We start from the raw sequence: 17,844 nt of genomic DNA on the forward strand, positions 1-17,844 counted from the left end.
CAAACTTCAATTACATTGTATGTCATCATTTAATTAGTCGTTTCGTGAAAGAAGAATTAATGTCCCTGCTATTGGATTTTTTTTTGTGTAAAAAGTTAGACAATTCAAGACCGCACGTTGCTCAGTTTTGTTTTTGATTTATTTGCTCGTTTACGCGACTAGTTCGCGGTTTAACGCAAAGGAACCACCTTCCTGCTGTCATGAGCGCTGCTAATCTAAGGACATGATCGAATTGAGGCTAGTAATGCTATCACCCTGACTAGAAGCGACCGAACCGCGCTTGGTAAGATCATACCGCGGTCCACCGAGATAGCTGATCGGATTGGCATACTGGCGCCGATCTGGTCCGAGATAGATCGGTGCCTGCTTCCGGTATTTGTAACGGAAGGATGGCTTCGGCTCTAGTGGGGTTTCTTCCCGTCGTCCGTCGACGCTGTCGTCTGCACCTGCAATATCGAGCTGACAAGCATGAGTAGACGCTGGGGTGACCACTCTATCAGCGGTAGCACCATCATCATCATCATCATCATCATCAGCAGCAGCAGCAGCAGAAGCATTATACGCAAGCACTACATCCTCCGTGGGTATGGCAGAAGCGAAGGATACGTTGCGATCCGGATGGACTATGTGCGGTGTCAGCTGTGAGCGTACTACTCCATCCTAGACAAGGTGTGGTGAGCACATGAGCGGGATGAGAAATGAGGATCGTACTCTAAACCGAGCTGATGGGACTTTGGGATATTGGGCGAGACATGAGTTTTGCGTGATTTTTGAGACCTGATTTAAGAGTGTGAATGTTTTTGTATTTTTTTCTTTTTCCAATATCCAACTTCCTTGGGCAAGAAGAAGGGCTTTTTCGTTTTAGTTACATCAAATCTTTCAAAGCCGAGAAGTATAGAAAGCGATAACAATTGTACAAACATGATGGCAACGAGCTATCAGTTGGCTTACACGATGGAAGGTATCATTTATTTCTTAACGCAGTCAGATAGTCGCTTCAGATTTTATACTAATAGAACAGAGATAGATGAAAATAATTTTTCAAATGAATGCAAAACAAATAAAAAAATACATTGTAAGTTGATCTACAAGTCGTGTCACTAACGATCAAAGTAGTCGACGACTGTGGTGCTGTGAAGAGAGAGGGAGAGATGGCTACTTAACCTAGCTCGTTGCCCATAGCTACCACCATTTTGTATGCACAACACTTTCGGCAAGCACACAACAGCTTCCATGAGATACAATATTATAGAGAGCCCCGTACATATACAAACAACGCACACACACACACGCACACAAACATCATCATCACACACATACACATACAAACAACAGATAGTGAAGAATACAGTAAACACAGCTATCCTTTTCTTAATCCCAAGAGGCACCTACGCCGGAGATTCCGGTGTTTCATCAATTTTAAACGGTAAGGGATTCGCGCTTATCAGTGCTGGTGGTGGTGGTGGACCCCAGGACACTTGCCGTGGACCACGCGAACGTAACCCGTTGGTGAGCGGTGTCGACGTCATCATGGTAACCGGCAGGGGTCCAATTGGTGTGGCCGGTCCATCGCCCGGTTCCGTCGGATGGGTCAGTATCAGCTTTGGCGGCGGTTTCCTTGTGCCGGGTGAGTGAGAATTGACTATGGTGGTGGGGTTTTTAGCAAAGCTAACTTTCACCTGGAAGAGATATGGTGGATGGGGACGGATTTGAAGAGAACGGAGAACCCGGGTCACCCCACGCGGGAATTAGTTCCTTCGTAGTTCTGGGTACTGGGTAGGAGCATTCTCGTTGTTTGTGGGAAGAAATAGAAGACGGTAGCAAATGAAATAGTTAATAAGAGTCGGATTTCATTCTAGACAGAACGGCATAGTGGATAACTCCACTAATTGGGTTGTGATTAGACTAGAGATGTTACCAGCTGATGCACCCTTAATGGGGGGAGATTAATATGTATCCAGTTTCTACTCCGATTAACCCTGGTAAACTATTTCATTTGCTAAACTTACTTAAACTGCTAGATTGACTCATGCACATACCAGGAACATACGATGCACAGGTAATAGTAGGTGAAAGGCGCACAACATCAAAGCATGCGGACATAACCATATCAGTGAGTTACGGCAGTTGTTATTTCATTTCGTTCCTACTGAGTGGAACACAGCCATCATGCAGACGCGTACAAACAACAGACAAATTCACGCCAGTTTTAAAGACCTTTACAACAACTTTTACACAAAGGTTTTATTTTACTGCCGGCACTTCGGACTAGAATAACACGAATGAAACAACACTCAGCAACGGCACAACCGTTTGTGAGCTGAGACCGTTTTGGTAACATGAATAAATAAGTACACTACAAGCACCTGTCACACGTGAACGTGTACTGCCTATCGAGAGTTGCTATGCCTACTAGGGTTACTTTCAAAAAGTTATGTGTTAGTTTTGTATGTAGAGGGCGTGCATATTGTTGCGTTAGTATATGCGAGTGTCCGTTGGAAAGGATGGAGAAATATGGGAGAGCCAAATAAAAGAGAAGAATATTTCGTTCCTTATTGGACACTTAGTTGGGTGCAAAAGGATCATTACGATAATAATTGTCTGGATGAAATTTAAAATTTTGATGAAAGGAAAAGGATGATCAAAGGAATGCTTGGAACGTATCAATTGCTATACACACACACACACACGCTCGGTTTTTGTGCAGCAAACGCTAGTAAAGTGTGGTGAGGCAGAGGTGTTTAAACACTAAACTCATCGCTAGGATGCAGCTGTAAGTCGCCAAGTTCGAGCTTGTTAAGGGTGACCTCGCTGATCGAGCTGAGCGGTGCCAACGCCTGTATGCTTACCGGGTTATCGGTTAGCTCGCTGTCCTCGTTTTCATCCGGTGCGGATGGATCGTGATCGAGATCGGTTACGTGATGATTACCGTTGGCGATACGATTCCTCGGACCATCTCCATTGCTATCACCATTCATCGTTCGGGGCTCTTTGGAGGGATCCTCTTTTAGCAGTGATTCGTTCTCTTCCGCCGCTAATGATTCCCACTGTAGCTCGTGATCAAGCAGTTGACTGTCTGTGAGAACAAATAAGGAAAACATTACAAATGGTGGGTTTTTTTCTTATAAAGTATGCAATACAAAAATGAACTGGTTCGAACCTAAGCAAAAGCCCTCAAAAATATAAAACATTTTATACACCTTTTTTGTGGCCTTGGGGATGTTCTGTCCGTTCTTTTTAGGCTAAAAATTATTGTATAAGATCACTGGAGAATGGACTATGGAAGTTCTAATGGTCGCATTTGAAGGAATTGCGGAAGGAATTTTCCCATTAGGAAGATCTCCGAATGGGTCCGATCGATTCCGGATGAGTCTGGATGGGCCCAGATGAGTCCGATCTAGTCCGACTAGTCATGGGTAAATTGTAAATTTTGAAGGACTCACCCCCCTCTGTTCATTTGTGGATTATTTCAACTAATATATTCACAAAACAATTTCCATCTTGTCCTGATCTTCTGGGGAGCAGTTTGCCTCGATCTTCATCTTTAGATCTCTGCAGCAATTTATAGTCATGTTTGCCGTTGTAAAATCGGAACTGGGTTTCCGTTCAACATTCTGGCCTCTCTCCTGGAGGGAGAAGTCAATATAAATAAATATTGGTTAAGTCCGGCGGACATCATGTAAATCTTCTTCATTCCGTTGTGACGGTTTCAGATTGAACAAGCTCTCAAGCGTAGTTGCTTGACTGTTTTTGTAGTGTTGATCGTCAATGTTTCGGATAAAGCTATCAAAATTTTGTCTGTGTCCAAAAGAGGGGTCACAGAAGTCAAAATGTAGTAGGATTTGCACCTAGGTGTCACAGAACTCGTACAAAAAATCGTCTAAAAACAGTCCATTTCTGCAATTCCATACCCTCAATAGCTCCATCAAGCACACTTACCACGAATGCCACCAGTTTCCGTGTTGATCGGTGTCGTTTCCACCGGCGTTGCCTTTTCCGACGGTGCCGTCACATTGCCATTCTTCAGTATGCCCACCAAAGGTTTCGTACCGTTGTTATCCTTTTTCTCGTCACCGGGGATCTAAAATGGTAAGCTTCAAAGTTAATTAAACCCAGCCTTATATTACCCACCGCCCCCAAAACTCGAAACAACAAGACTCCTCTAACCGATTTGTACGCGAATCCTTTCACATTCGTCGTCGACTCGTTTTGCATTTTAGCTGCCTGTTCCTTTGACCAGATAATATCCTCATCCGTCTGACGTTCGATCCGCTTGCGGTACTCCCGGTCGGACCGGTACACCTCAATCAGGCAGCACACGACGATGATAACAAAGATGGCCGTCAGCGTTATGAACACAACTTGCGTTTTTTCCTCCTTGGTCGATGGGTCAAAGTAGACCGCTTTGTACGGTACGCGTGTTGGTGCATCGACGACCCAGTTCTTATCAATAATCTGCTCCACAACAGTGAAACAGGGAGAGAAAGCACACAGAGAAAAAAAATGTAATCATACACAGGATATTGAGTTGTTGTGCGAACGGCCAAACCACAGTCCCTCGAGAACGTGACTCGATTCACCACCGTCCTGGCTGAATCGTGATCCAAAGTGAAACACCTACCGAAGTCATATTGAGTGCCGGTTCGTTGAAAGGCGTCAGCTTCTGGATGACATCGAACTGCTTGCACTGTGCAGACCGAACGCCCTGCGAGTTGATGACGGTAATGATTTCCGCCTCGCTCTTGGTGAACAGCATGTACTCCTCCAACGGTTTCATCGTTTCATTATTGACCTGGATGAAGATATCTGCAAATGTCCCACAAAATGGATACGCCGGATTAGTGTGCCGCTTGCACGGTACTTTCCCACGACACTGTGTTGGAACGGTTGTCCATTTTTAGCCCTTTTCGACGTGGTACTCACTCGACAGACAGCCATCGTAGCTTTTGTACACCGCGAACCGTGGATCGGTCGTATTAACGCCACCGATCTGGACGTGATTGGCACCGGGATCCGATACCGGCACGAGCGGCTTATTCGGTACGGTCTTGATCGGTATCAGCACCCGGTCGACCAGCAACGATGCATCGTCACCGTGCCGCGTGTAGTACACCGAATGGCGCGCATCATCCATAAAGTTACCCTCGATGCGTGCCGCATACGTCGCACCCTCCCGGTCCTCCTCGATGTACAGATGGTTTTCAGCGGTAATGGCCACCATCAGATAGTAGCTGCGGTCGTTGCGTGACTGCAGCAACAGCATTACCCGGTTCGCTCGGCGCATATCGTGGCTGGAGAAGGCAAGCTGTAACCGCACGGCACTAACACTCTCAGCCAGCGCTAACCGACGCAGCAACGTGGCCTCACCACTAAAGCTAGCGCCCTTTTCCTCGGAACAGAATTCCCCGAGAAAGCTCGTGTGCTCACAGTTGCAGGTGCTTTCCTGCCGCACGAAGTTCTCCGTACAGATGCCACCGTTTTTGCACGGCTCAGCGTCACACTTCATCTGGCAACCGTTCAGCACACCTTCGGTAACTGTGAAGAAACAGTGAAAACGGTGGCCCAAAACAGGGGTAAGCAAATGTGGGTTGACTTGTTGGAAGCTTTCACGTGGCACTGGAGTGAGATATTGAAACTCGACACAAACCGACGGACGTGCATGGTAAATGCACGATCTGTGTAAATTGCTATTTTGAGAGATAGGATGGTATTGGTATTACGGTGGTGGATAAGTTTCGTAACACAAAAACCGCGCTTTGTCACGTGCGAACATTGTGAAAGGACACTTTGGAAGGACCGTGTCTTATACCGTTTATCAAGTTCAATATGAGGAAATGAAAATGAATCTTAGAATATACCTACATATTTTCCAGCCTTAACAATTTTAATTTCACAAATAGTTTAATACCATAAACTATTTTTTTACTATGCTATGCTCCCAATGATGTATCTCTAATACAAAATCTGTATGTATCCTGATAAGCATAATGTAATTTTGTTTTATAAATCCTCACATCTCACCAACACGTCCCTATGATACCGACCAGGTTCTTATCGAATGTTTCAACTTCAAAAAAACTTTTAATGTAATAAAACGCGTGTTGATCTGTGATCCAAATTGTACTAACGTATCCATTACAAAATTGACTGATTTAGCGATTTCTCATTTTAGTAACGTATCCATTAAAAATTGACTGATTTTAGGAATTTCTCATAGGAGTAACTTCCCAAAGAAATTTTTAAAGACAACCTTTAAAGGAAGATCAAATTCAACAATTTCGAAGTCAAAATGGTGTGACAATTGATCATTCAAGTCACGAAAATGCTGAAAGAAATCGTAACATTTTTGTTGCCTTATGTTAAGGTTCTTACTCGGCATAATGCCGGTTGATAGAGAGTAAACGATTTTTTTCACTAAAAGTTATAAAACTTATGCATCATCATTTGTTTCACTTTGGATAATAGTTCCTCTTATTCAACTTATAAACTTATTCATCATTTGTCATTTCATATTCATCATTTGTTTCACTTTGGATAATAGTTCCTCTGTATTACCCCATTACGATGATTGCTTACGATGATTATTATCCTTCTAATCACTGTTGTACATGGTCGTTGTTACTTATTTGCAGATATTTTACAGAGGTAAGGCAAAGAGATCATCTTTTTAGCCTCGTTTCGTTCCTGTTTTTAATTTCATAAACACCTCCAATTACTAATACTAATTCTTGAGACAGACAATTATGAAGTACATGAAACAAGAAGGGACGGCCCGGTGGTTTATATGATAATCGGCACCGGTCCACACTGCACGATCGGAGATCAAATCCCATCCAGACCGTCCCCTGTAATAAGGACTGACTAGTAAGCCAGAAATGGCCGGCGTTATCTTGGTCGTTAAAGCCAACAAGAGAGAGCGAGAGAGAGAGAAACAAGACATATTTTTAAACCTTATGTTACCCACCCCTACTCACCATGTGCATTATTCTGGGTGGCCATTTCACGTAACGAGATCAGATTTTCCCCAATTTTGAGCCCTCTGATGCAACCAATATATCCCTCCAACTCTGCCGTATCTTGATTGGGGCGCAATAAGTTCGCCAGATCGTATCCACCGATGTTAAACTGGAAGTACTCGGTCGGAGGAGCCGGTGGTCGATGTGGAGATAGCACCTCTAGAATAGCACGGGAAGAAATCCAATTATTACCTTACTGTTTGGCAAAACGAATCCCACTGCTTCCCCTACCCTGTTCCGGATTTGTCCAAGGTTTGTTGGAATACTCATCGAGTAGCAGGAACCCACGCTCTACCGTGACATTCTTTTCGTTAACGTACAGCGTTGTGTTGGACTCGGTACGTATGACCGCCACCTGGATGCTTCGTGCATTGTGCAGTTCACTGTGTTCGATAGTTAGGTTAACGATGTCACTACCGTAATTGTACAGATAAACCACCTCACTTCGGTTGGTCAGATACAGGTGTATGAAGTTATTATAGTGATCGTTTGCGTACAGCACAAACGCATGTCGGTCGTAGGTGCGAAGGTTTACCAACAATGAGGAGTTCAATATGGCTCGTAGTTTTTCCCGTTCGTCACGCATATCCTCTGGATCAGAGAGATAGTTACGCTTCAGGTACGATTCTCGGCTGATGAAGGTAAGTGCATCTTCGTTGATGTCTGTGAAATGGAGAGAAATCATGAAAACCACATTTCCTTCAAGGATTTTTTCGCAATACCTACTCGTCTCACAATGCTGTCCCAGGTGTGCCCAACGGTTCTGGCACACACATTCAAACGTACTCCAAAGTTCCCGACAGTGAGCACCATTCTTGCAGGGATTCGGAACACAGGACGGTTTGCAGTCTTTAATGATTTCTGACAAGTGCACCGACATAAAGCTGTAGATATCAAGAATTTCCCCGTTCACGACAAGGCCCCGGAAACAGCCGATCAGTCCCTGCTTAACGGTGTACTTTTTGGAGATTTCTCTACAAAAAACAGGAAAAAATAACATACAATATTTTTCTTTGAAACATTTAAGTGCCCAAGGTACATACGTGGGAGCTCCTCCAATAAACATACTGCCCTCGAAAGGACCAAACTCTTCCTCCGGTTGCAGATCCACCATGCGCGTATCAGTGTTGATCATAAACCGTACATGATGCTCATTGTAATCGATCCAGATCTTGTGCCATTCGCCACCATTCAGCTTCCGATTCGTATCAATCACAAGCGTTTTCGGTGTGCCAGTGTTGAGGGTAAAGTTAAATGTGAGCTGATAGTCCCCGGTTAGTGCCACCATGAACGAGGGATAGTTCGAACGTATCGGAGGTTGGAAGAGTAGAATAGCCTTTTCACCGGTGGTGCGGAAGGAGAACGCAATGTCACCTTTACGCCATCCCGGTACCTCAATGTATGACTGGGATGTTGTGAACGTGACGACGTACTTTTGGGTATCTGGGTGGACAAAAAAGGTGTGGATTATGTCCGCAATTGGTTTCGTTTCCTTCTAACTCACTTGTTTCAACACATTCGAGTGGACCGAGTGTGATCCGTCCCTGGGACTCCTCGTCTAGATTCTTCTGCTGCAGGAAGTACATCTGCGTAATGCCAAGATTTGGGGGCTCCTTGTAGTATCCTTCGTCCGAGAGCCATCGGTTAAGATTCGCGTCACAGTTACAGGAATGGTTGTCATCTTCACAGTTTTTACTGATCGTACAAGGACACGTACCTCTGTTGGGATTACAAGAGTAGGTGAATACATTCGAAGTATAAAACACCAGTTTTCTACCTTTTAACTTCCCCAAGGGAATCGACCGTGTTGTTATTGCTGGATGATTTAAACCATGTCGAAGAGTGCAACTCTAGCGGTGCCTTAATGCAATCGTACTTGATGTACTGCGTGCAGTACAGTGAGTGCGATATCAGTTCCTGCAGCATTTCCGCACTAAACTCACGGTACTGAATGTTGAAGCTGAAATCTTCATCCGATGCCGAACGTACGTCAACCTGGGATGGTAAATTATGTTCCACGACCGTTTTGGTTGCGTTCGCCAAGCTCTGGAAGTCACACTTTACTCTCGCCGGTGGAAACACTCCATTACCATCGATATCGATCGAGTAGACGTCCGATTTGGAGTAACCGAGCAGTGCTAACTCTTCGCACGTTTTGCGGAACTTTGTAAAGTGACAGTTCTTGCCGATGTACCCTGTGTCCTTACAGTCACAGATGATACCGTCATCTTTTACCGCACACTTGCCACCATGCTCGCAGGTGTTTGGTTTCTTACACGGATCGACGTACTTGCAGTTGTCCAGTGAAACATCGCCTACCACACGTTCACTTTTCACGAGATATCGCGGTTCGATTTCTACACCATTTATTTTAAGATCCCGAAGGCATCCAACCAGACCGGATGTGGCCGCCTTAAGACTGCTGCCGATAATGAGCTTATCACCGATGTTGAACGAAAGTCCATACATTTGCGTTACCGAGTGTCGATAATCGACGACGAATTTGATGTCGTTGCGTTCGTACGTGAGCTGGATCGAATGCCAGGAGGTTGGATTTTCAATGCGAATGTACGTGGTGTGTGTGACGTTGCTATTCACGTCCGGGCATAGGTCAAAACTTAGCCGATCGGTTGCCAAACGAAGCTGTAGATGCAGAAGAAACCATAACGAGAGGCACATTTAGTTTCATATAATTTTAAATTTTGGTTGAAAGGATTTCTAACTGAGTATGAATTAAATGAGCTCATTAACTTTAATCTAAAGGTTCTCGGTTTAAAAAAAAAGATTTTCAAAACCAATTTCTTACAACCCGTAAATGGATCCTTAAAACCCAAACTCCCCGAGCACTGATTGAAACCACTCCAAATTTCCATTTTCACCAAAAGAGGATTGTAAAGTTTCCCGCCAACGTAACACAACACTTGAACGATACCAGGCCAGATATTAAAAAACTTCTGCCGAAAATCAAAAACACCTTATTGCCCGGCAGGAAAAAAAAAGTTTCGGTTACCACCTACGGTGCGAGCAAACGAACATGACACTCTTACCGGGTGCACATATCCCAATCCGTGGGTTAAACCTTCTCCCCTGACAGCCAATTCTTGGTAGTGTCACGGGGTAGACAGTTAAGCCGAGTGGCAGGTTACCCCTTGTTCGGTATGCGAACATTATCACATGCAATCACGCATGAGTGTGACGTGATCATCTTACCACAATACCACAAGTTTGTGCTCCATTTTGTTGGGGGGGTTTTTAGGCTGGTTGGATTCTATTTTTGCGTACACTGCACACCACAGTGGGTGGACAGTTTGTGCCTATCTTCTGCAAGTTGTGAAATTTTCGTTGTTGCGATAGAAGGGGTGACCCTAAATTCCAGGCTTCTAGCCGGATCTGTTCGGAAGGGGAATACTGTCTGGGGTACACATTGCTGTGGTTTTAAACCGGGGAAGCATGTCGTTTCCCAAAACTGATGCGTGTAGGTGAGGAATTTTGTTCCCCACATTCTTGTGTCCTGCTTGTTTTTTGTTCGCTACATTAAGAAAAAAAGAAAAGTTTCCTTGTCATCAAACTCACCTCCCAGAATCCATTGCCTTCGCTGGTTTTCACCTCACTGTACGCCAGAACTGCCGTCGCCTTGCTGCTCTTGAAGTCAAACTTAAGCGAAAGTGTATCGGGATTGTTCATCGGCCACCAGATGTGTGACTTTGCGTACGAGAACGTAATCGGTATCACCTCCACATTCGCTTCCAAGAACTCTTCCTCCAGTACACCGATGTAGTGTACCTTTGGGTTACCTTTCTTCAGCTCGAACAGTACCGACACATCGTTGTAGAAGACGTACTTGAGCGAACCGACAAAGTTATTGCTCGATGCCAAACCCTTCCGTTTGCTGAGGTTTGGACCACCGCCGAAGTAGATTTCCGGATCGAACAGCAAATTGTGGATCGGTCCCAAAAGGTCCAGTATGCGTACGTGATCGTCTAAAATGGCGTAAACCTTATCATGCTCGTGAAGAATAGTGAGGTTATGCCAGTAGTGCCGTGTGAGGTCTTGTCCTAAGGTTGCACTCATCACACCATCGCCAAAGTCAAGCTCAATGTACGCCGAATGGTTCTTGATGGAGGCGGCAATGTACTGTGGTTTGAGTGATTCTCCACTCGCGTAAAACAGTGCCGAATCGTCGTAGTTTGTCTTGAACATCATGCTGATACGGGTCAGTGGCGAGTGGACCCGATCCTTCCAATCGTAGATCCGGTACGACACATAGCTTGATCCTCGGAGCGTTAATACTGTTGCAGCTGAAAGTGTGAAAAAATATCGGTGTATTAGAAAACTGGTCCTTTAGGGCACGGAACACAACGGAGATACTTACTGTAGATGTCACAGTGTTCACCCTCGTATCTAGTGCCGAAACAATCGCACGATATGTCATAATAGTGATTAATGCATCGCGAACCGGTAAAGCAGAGATTCTGCCGCGAGTGGCATTTGTTCCGGCAGCCTTCCTTCACGTTTTCGTGCTTGGTCGCGATGAGTGGCGTTATCGGGAGTAGGTCCGAGGCTGCCTTGCCCGAGCTCAGCACTACGTTTCGTATGCAGCCGACAAATGACTCAATTATATATTTCACACCGTGCAGTTTTTCTTCCGAGCTGAGTCCTGAGGATAAATACGGGGGGGAATATAGCAAAAGATAGGTCACTTGTAACTCTTATCACTGACAGCTGCGAGTTAATTAAGTAGTAACTTCCGAGAGTGATATTTGATGTATGGACTGGAAGTAAGTGAATAGTTTTAGAACTAGAAACATTTAATCTTAAGAACGTGGAATTCATATCTACTATTCAAACCATTAACCAATTTAAGATATTTTATCGACCTTACCATTTCGCGTTTAAAATGCCAACACTCGATCTCACTGCGCGTGTGTTTATTATCATATGGTAAAGTTCCTTGCGTGCGTACCAAAAGCAACCACGCATTAAAATCGAAACACCGATTGACAAATCGGTTGCTTACCGACCGAACCGGAAACGTCGAAAGAAATAAGCCAATTTCTCCACAACACGAGTAGTACTTTCACCATTCACACACGGGCGCGCACACACTAAACACATCATTACACAAGCCACAAATCATTTGTACTGGCCCGAGAACGTTCTTTCGTTCCTAGCGTTGCTCAGTTCAGAGTGCTTCGTGGATGGAAGCCCTCATCATCATCATCACCATCAGCCCGGGAAGGTGTCGGTGTAGAGAAGTTGGAAAGCCGGCATGTATTTCATGCCTCCCGTAAAACGTTATAAGACCTCCACACTTGCCAGCCCTAATCACACTCATTTATCGTTGGGCGCACGTGGAAGCTCGTATCAGTGCTTTTTGCTCGGTCGACATTGGTCGACGAAAGTTTTTGCCGAAGAAACCTACGCCGATGTAGCCTTTTACCGATTTACCATCCAGCTCCCGAAACCGCCGTAACACAACATAACCGTCACCATCAATCTTATCGAAGATTAAGGACTAAAGGCTTTTCTCCGGGAAACTCTTTCCATCTTTTTGCGTCTTTCCGGTGCCATATCGTATCAAACGGTGGAGTTTGTCTGGAACTGGCAAAGAGGAAGGGGCCAGAAAATGTACAATCCCGCGCGTTGGCCTTTTGCCTAAACGAAAAACAGGGACTCTTAGTTTTTGGGATAGGCTTATCCGATTGGCGACGAAGGACAACAATGAGAACAAGCGGAAGCTTTCTTTGCGGAGATGGATGAGCCGTTGAAGGTTGTCGAGCATGCTAGCAGGCTTTTCGGAACTGGAACTGGGCGTTCTAGATGGGTTTTGTTTTTCTCTCACGAGCAAAAGGAAATGGATATCGTTCTGTGCTTTAAGACTGGAACTTGGTTGTCTTAAATTAATGCTTTGATAATCGTTGTTTCCGGTTCAACGATAACAATGTTTTCTAGTGCATCCAATGGAATAGGCTTGTTATCATGAAATTAGTTTGATTTTGACATGCAAATTGTATAACTTTGGGCGTATCGAGGACAAATTAGCCTTAAAGTATGTAATTTCTTCAAATTCAGATACCATGTTCTTTAACTTTAAAGTACAAAGGTAACTAATGTACTCTAGGTAATAAAGAGACTTCCAATAGATTCTTCATCGTGGAAAACTTTCCGTCCACGCTAAGAGTTGAACGTGACAAAGCTCCCGCATTGCTTGCAATCAGGCAAATAACCTGACTTCACGGACTTCAACATAAAGTTTTGGCTACCACGAAAAGACTGGACAGAATGCAGAACTAGCTCGAAAGTTTTCCCAGAGGTTTACCGCTAGCATAGCTAGCTAAACTAATGCCATCTACTGACCATCCGTCGTGCCCGTGTACAAATCGTGACCAAAGTGATGATTTGAATTAATCGTCTCCAAACACAATATTGAACAACGGGTTGTGTGTTGTGTTTGTGCCAGTGATTGTACGTGCTCGGTGCATTTCCCCTTACGGTGAGGTCAACTTGATAATGCTGAAGTGCCAGGAATAAGGAAGCGGAAGATCCACATCCAATGGGTACCAACTCTTTCTCTCTCGACCAAGTTAAAGCAGGTATGTGGCTAGCGAGATAGTGTACGAAATCTACGTCTGGTGACGTTTTTATTGGTACGACCGAAGTTTATTCTAATCTCTTGAGAAAGTTTCCTCCAGTCAGTTCAGCAAGGGGGAGATATGGTTGAGAAAATTAATTTTAATGGACACATGTGGGGGTACAGATCGAAAAGTTAGTCCTGCTTTTGCAGTTACGCTTACGCTGCTTTGCGTACGGTGGGAATATAGCAAAACGGCAGGTGGTGGAAGCTGTATGAGGTGAGAAGTCGGAAGCCATAAACAATAAGTAACAGTTTCGGCCATTCTAAGCCTCATCGTGCAGCGTTCAAACTGGGGGGCCATTTCATTGAAAAGGCGATTGTCGATGGGTTCAATTGGTATTGTTTTTGGGAGGTGAAACATAAATCTTCACTCACCGGGTTGATGAGTGGTGTTAAAAAGTGCCATGGAGCAAGTTTCCCAACCGAGACAGTGGCTAGATGTGGTTAGTTCATTTGCATTGTATCAATTGTTGTTGGGAAAGTTTGTGTAAGTATTCTTTTACAAGTTTCCAGCAACAGTGGTAACAGGATGTTTTGGTTTCGGTTCATTGAATAAAACAAAGTTTTCAAAGGCCAAAATCAATAGTACAACTATGCTTAAAGTAGTGCTTGTAGCTATTGCATTTCTCAATGCGCAGGAATTTAATTGAAAGATAAAACTTTGGAGAAAGAACTATTGTTTCAGTTCAGCTTCGATTGTATGTTTATTCAGCTAAATTTAAACATTAGCTTTTGCTATTCTTCTGGGTTTATAGTCGACGAAATGTAGATTTGCTGTGGGAAAGTACAAAAAGCCTGAATGTATGCAATAGCAAGCTTTTGTTCACTTTTTGTGATTTACCGGCTGTTAGGCCCGTTTAGATTAGGGACGTTTAGTTTAGAGACGAGTAATTAACAATTTCTCAGGTTCTCATGAACAAATCGAATTCCTGTTTTGTAACATTGGGGAAAGTACTACAATTTTTCTTTTTTCAGTCTTTTTTTAAGATCATAATTTCTTACATCCAAACTGACAGCAATGAGGTCGATCATATTTTAAGCTAAAAAGTTTAAGACGGTACCTGTCAAATAAACTAACAAATTCGGGCCATCAATTTATACCATGTTGTATGATGTTAAATATTATACTCCAACCTTTTGATCTATTTTTATGTTGAACGATTGTATTGGCGTAGAAAGGTTGTTAACATTTACAAAATATAGGTGACAAGACCAAGACATGTGGTGAGACCTACTAGAAAAATGCTTTACTTTCACATTTGCCAAGAAGTTGATCGAAACTGTTATGTTAAGGAAAACGATCTAATCAGAAAGAAATAAGCTAACCCCAGCCGGGCATCGATCTACTAATTTCTTCGGTTGAGCTGTTTTCTTCGGCAAGCTGTGCCATTCGCCCGGAGTTGTAGAGGAAGTGCGTGAGTTAGAGCAAAAGGCCGCAAAGACTTAGTTAAAAACTGTGTGGTGCGTTTGCCTTTAAAATGACTTCAAACTGTTAAAAATACTTATTTTTGCCCTGGTGAAATAGTTTACCATAATAAACGAATAAATTAAACAGTAAGTCAAATTAACATAAAATAAATTACTCATTCATCAATACGTCAAACTTGATAAATGGGTAAATTAATGACTGCTAATTTACCCTAATTAAACACTTAATTTACAAATTAAATTAAAGGTGATTTAAGTGCAATTTAATCAGATTTGTCGCACTGAAACACTGTGTCAGAGATAAACTAGTGAAAGGTATGATTGACTCCAATGTCAGCAAAGGTTATCTGCTATGCAATGAGCATAGCTTTAGGCGTTTTTTTACACATATTGGATACTAGTTTTTAACGCCCCAACTCGTGAAACCCGGCAAAAAAACCTGTTTTATACATATATCGATCATCACTGAAGGTCATGCATTATTTTTTACGAAAAGAAATCCATCTGAATAAGCAACAGTTTCCAGAGTCTTTTCTCTTTCGGGGGTTTAAGCCCTTGAAAGCTTCTTGTTGCTTTTATCAGTCGTTTCACAAATCTTCCTACGCATAACAGGAATTGGCACACTTGACATGCATTAGCATCAACCGAGGACGGTCTTATTTCGCTTGAAATAATTACTTAACCCACACCAATCAGTTCATTTGAAGGTTCCGATGTGTGGTTTTCTTCTAGTAAAAATCATATGTAAATGTGTTCGTATGAGTGTGTCTGTACTTTAACGAACGCTTCCTTCAGTTGAGCAAATAATGCTCAAACTCATGTGTCGTGTGGTACGTCCGTCAAAGTACCCCTGATGGCCTGTCATGAGGTATGCGGTGGAAAAATGAAACTTCCAGCTTAACGATTTTCCTTAACGATCGGTTTCGCGGTTTTTGGAAACCTGTCAGTATCAACCGAAGCCGGGTTGGTTTACCCCGTACAAGAAGACAGTTCTGATGTGACGCAGTTATTTCGAGTGACTTTGAAGGAACGGCAAATCATAACGTGCACTACTCACCACCAACCAGCACAACCGACATCAGATTGATGGATACGCCGTAATTGGTTTCGTGATTTAATCCCTTTAGGTACACCTCCTCCTTGTTGTTGTCGACACGAGCTATCAGCCGGGCACCGTGCACATCGATACGTACCTGTGTAAAGGAAAAGTTGAGGGTAGAGAGAGAGAAAAAAAAAGATTTGATGGCAAGATGGCGAAAGCGCGAGACTAATTACGGGCTAACACTACTGGATGGAGTGTACCGGATGTTTGGATGCCGATGATGCTGATTTGATTGAGGTGTTTTTTCGGGAGAGAAATTTACAGGAAACAGCGTGCGTTTATCATTATGATGTCATTAGTCTCGACGATCGGGGATAGGGATTTTATTTTCTTGTTGGAGTTGATATACGTCGAGAAAGGCGTAAAGCATGCTCAAATATCATGAACATCGTGTGGTGAATGGGACATTGTGAAAATCTTTAACGATTCTTTAATTATAAATAATCGATAGAATATTGTGACACGTTGGGGAGTAACTTAATAACTCAATAAATAATTTGCCAACAAAATAGGAACATTTTGTTCGGACTTTGCGGCGAGTTTCCGAACGAAGCATACAAAGTATGCAAACTCTGTATCGCAAAATGCCTTTGGCTGTGTAATTTAAATGACAAAATTACCTCTTTAGAAAACCCATGAATAGCGCTTCATTATATTTTACCGTGCGTTTTCGTCTTACATTCACCATGGTACGGTGCAACTTAGACTGGTTAGAGAGTGTACGGTAAAGGGAAAGTCACTTCACAAGTTCAAGGATGTTACAGGTTATGCTGTTTTTTTTTACCGTTCTAACTTCTATGCGTGGTAACAAGCTAATGTTTTACCGGTGTGTGCTTTCCTCGCTATGCGTATTCAATTTCTGTACCTTTCAATATTTCACCAAACACATCAGCATGGAGTCGCTCTTGTACGCTTGTTTCAATAAAGCGTCTGTCTCAAGTGAGACTGAAAGGATGCGTTCCGCGTACGGGCAAATCCTTCCCGGAATCGGTTCCACCCGCTTGTAGGTGTATCAGTGCAAAGCATAATGGGTAGACTGGTACAACAGCAAAACAACTTTCCCGCCTTCGTGATGGATGGGATGATAAGGCGATGCCTTTTAGATTGAAGCAAACAAACAAAAAAGAAACACACAAAACCATACCGTCCCGCATAAGGACACGGTACGAGAGGGCACAGGAGCAGTATGATATGTCTGGAGATGTATTTTTTTCTCATCACCTTCAAAGCATACTTCCCTGTCTTTTTTCGTACAGCCGTACACCATCCCACGGGATGCTGCCGGATACGTACTTTAGATGTTGCTTGAAAAGTGTGGTTTTGTCACAATGTATACGGACGCACAAAATCCAAACGTGGAAACCGTTCCTGGATGACAGGCTGCCACTAAAACTGGAATTTAATTATCACCTTTCAGTGTCAGTGCGGTTTTTCGAGGAAGTTCGACCTTCGAGTTCGGTGGCACTAGGCAAACTTTGGCCCCGATGTATGGGTGTATCAAATATCTTGCAGGTGTTTGCCGGTTGAGTATTTTAAATTGCATGATTTGAAGCAGGGAAGATTGTGGTGATTGCTTAACTTCTTCGTCTTTTGTGGCATTACAATCTCAAGAGGGCTTGTCCTGCCGTTATTGGCTTTCCTTGAGGATAGTCAGTCCTGCTACT

The 17,844-nt window shown here is 43.5% G+C and overlaps 1 protein-coding gene across 8 annotated transcripts in view; it reads right to left on the bottom strand.

Annotated features, from left to right (window-relative positions):
* Positions 1–121: 121 nt before the first annotated feature.
* The window catches only part of LOC125771668 (axotactin), a 53,808-nt gene continuing 36,085 nt past the window's right edge, over positions 122–17,844 (bottom strand). For 5 of the 8 annotated variants that reach the window (XM_049442521.1, XM_049442517.1, XM_049442518.1 and 2 more), the window contains 15 exons: positions 16,136–16,271; positions 11,389–11,673; positions 10,590–11,314; positions 8,794–9,659; positions 8,521–8,735; positions 8,060–8,459; positions 7,743–7,990; positions 7,248–7,679; positions 6,975–7,175; positions 4,924–5,535; positions 4,622–4,806; positions 4,168–4,455; positions 3,940–4,081; positions 2,850–3,076; positions 122–660 (listed from right to left, as the gene is read on the bottom strand). In XM_049442521.1, the coding sequence (XP_049298478.1) occupies positions 211–660; positions 2,850–3,076; positions 3,940–4,081; positions 4,168–4,455; positions 4,622–4,806; positions 4,924–5,535; positions 6,975–7,175; positions 7,248–7,679; positions 7,743–7,990; positions 8,060–8,459; positions 8,521–8,735; positions 8,794–9,659; positions 10,590–11,314; positions 11,389–11,673; positions 16,136–16,271 (5,412 nt within the window). In that variant the 3' untranslated portion in view covers positions 122–210. Of the gene's footprint in view, positions 661–942; positions 1,788–2,849; positions 3,077–3,939; positions 4,082–4,167; positions 4,456–4,621; positions 4,807–4,923; positions 5,536–6,974; positions 7,176–7,247; positions 7,680–7,742; positions 7,991–8,059; positions 8,460–8,520; positions 8,736–8,793; positions 9,660–10,589; positions 11,315–11,388; positions 11,674–16,135; positions 16,272–17,844 lie in introns of those variants that run through there. The other 3 variants (XM_049442523.1, XM_049442522.1, XM_049442524.1) reach the window with 3 other exon arrangements.

Source organism: Anopheles funestus, chromosome 3RL (genome assembly GCF_943734845.2).
Source record: "Anopheles funestus chromosome 3RL, idAnoFuneDA-416_04, whole genome shotgun sequence".
Classification (NCBI taxonomy): Eukaryota; Metazoa; Arthropoda; class Insecta; order Diptera; family Culicidae; genus Anopheles; species Anopheles funestus.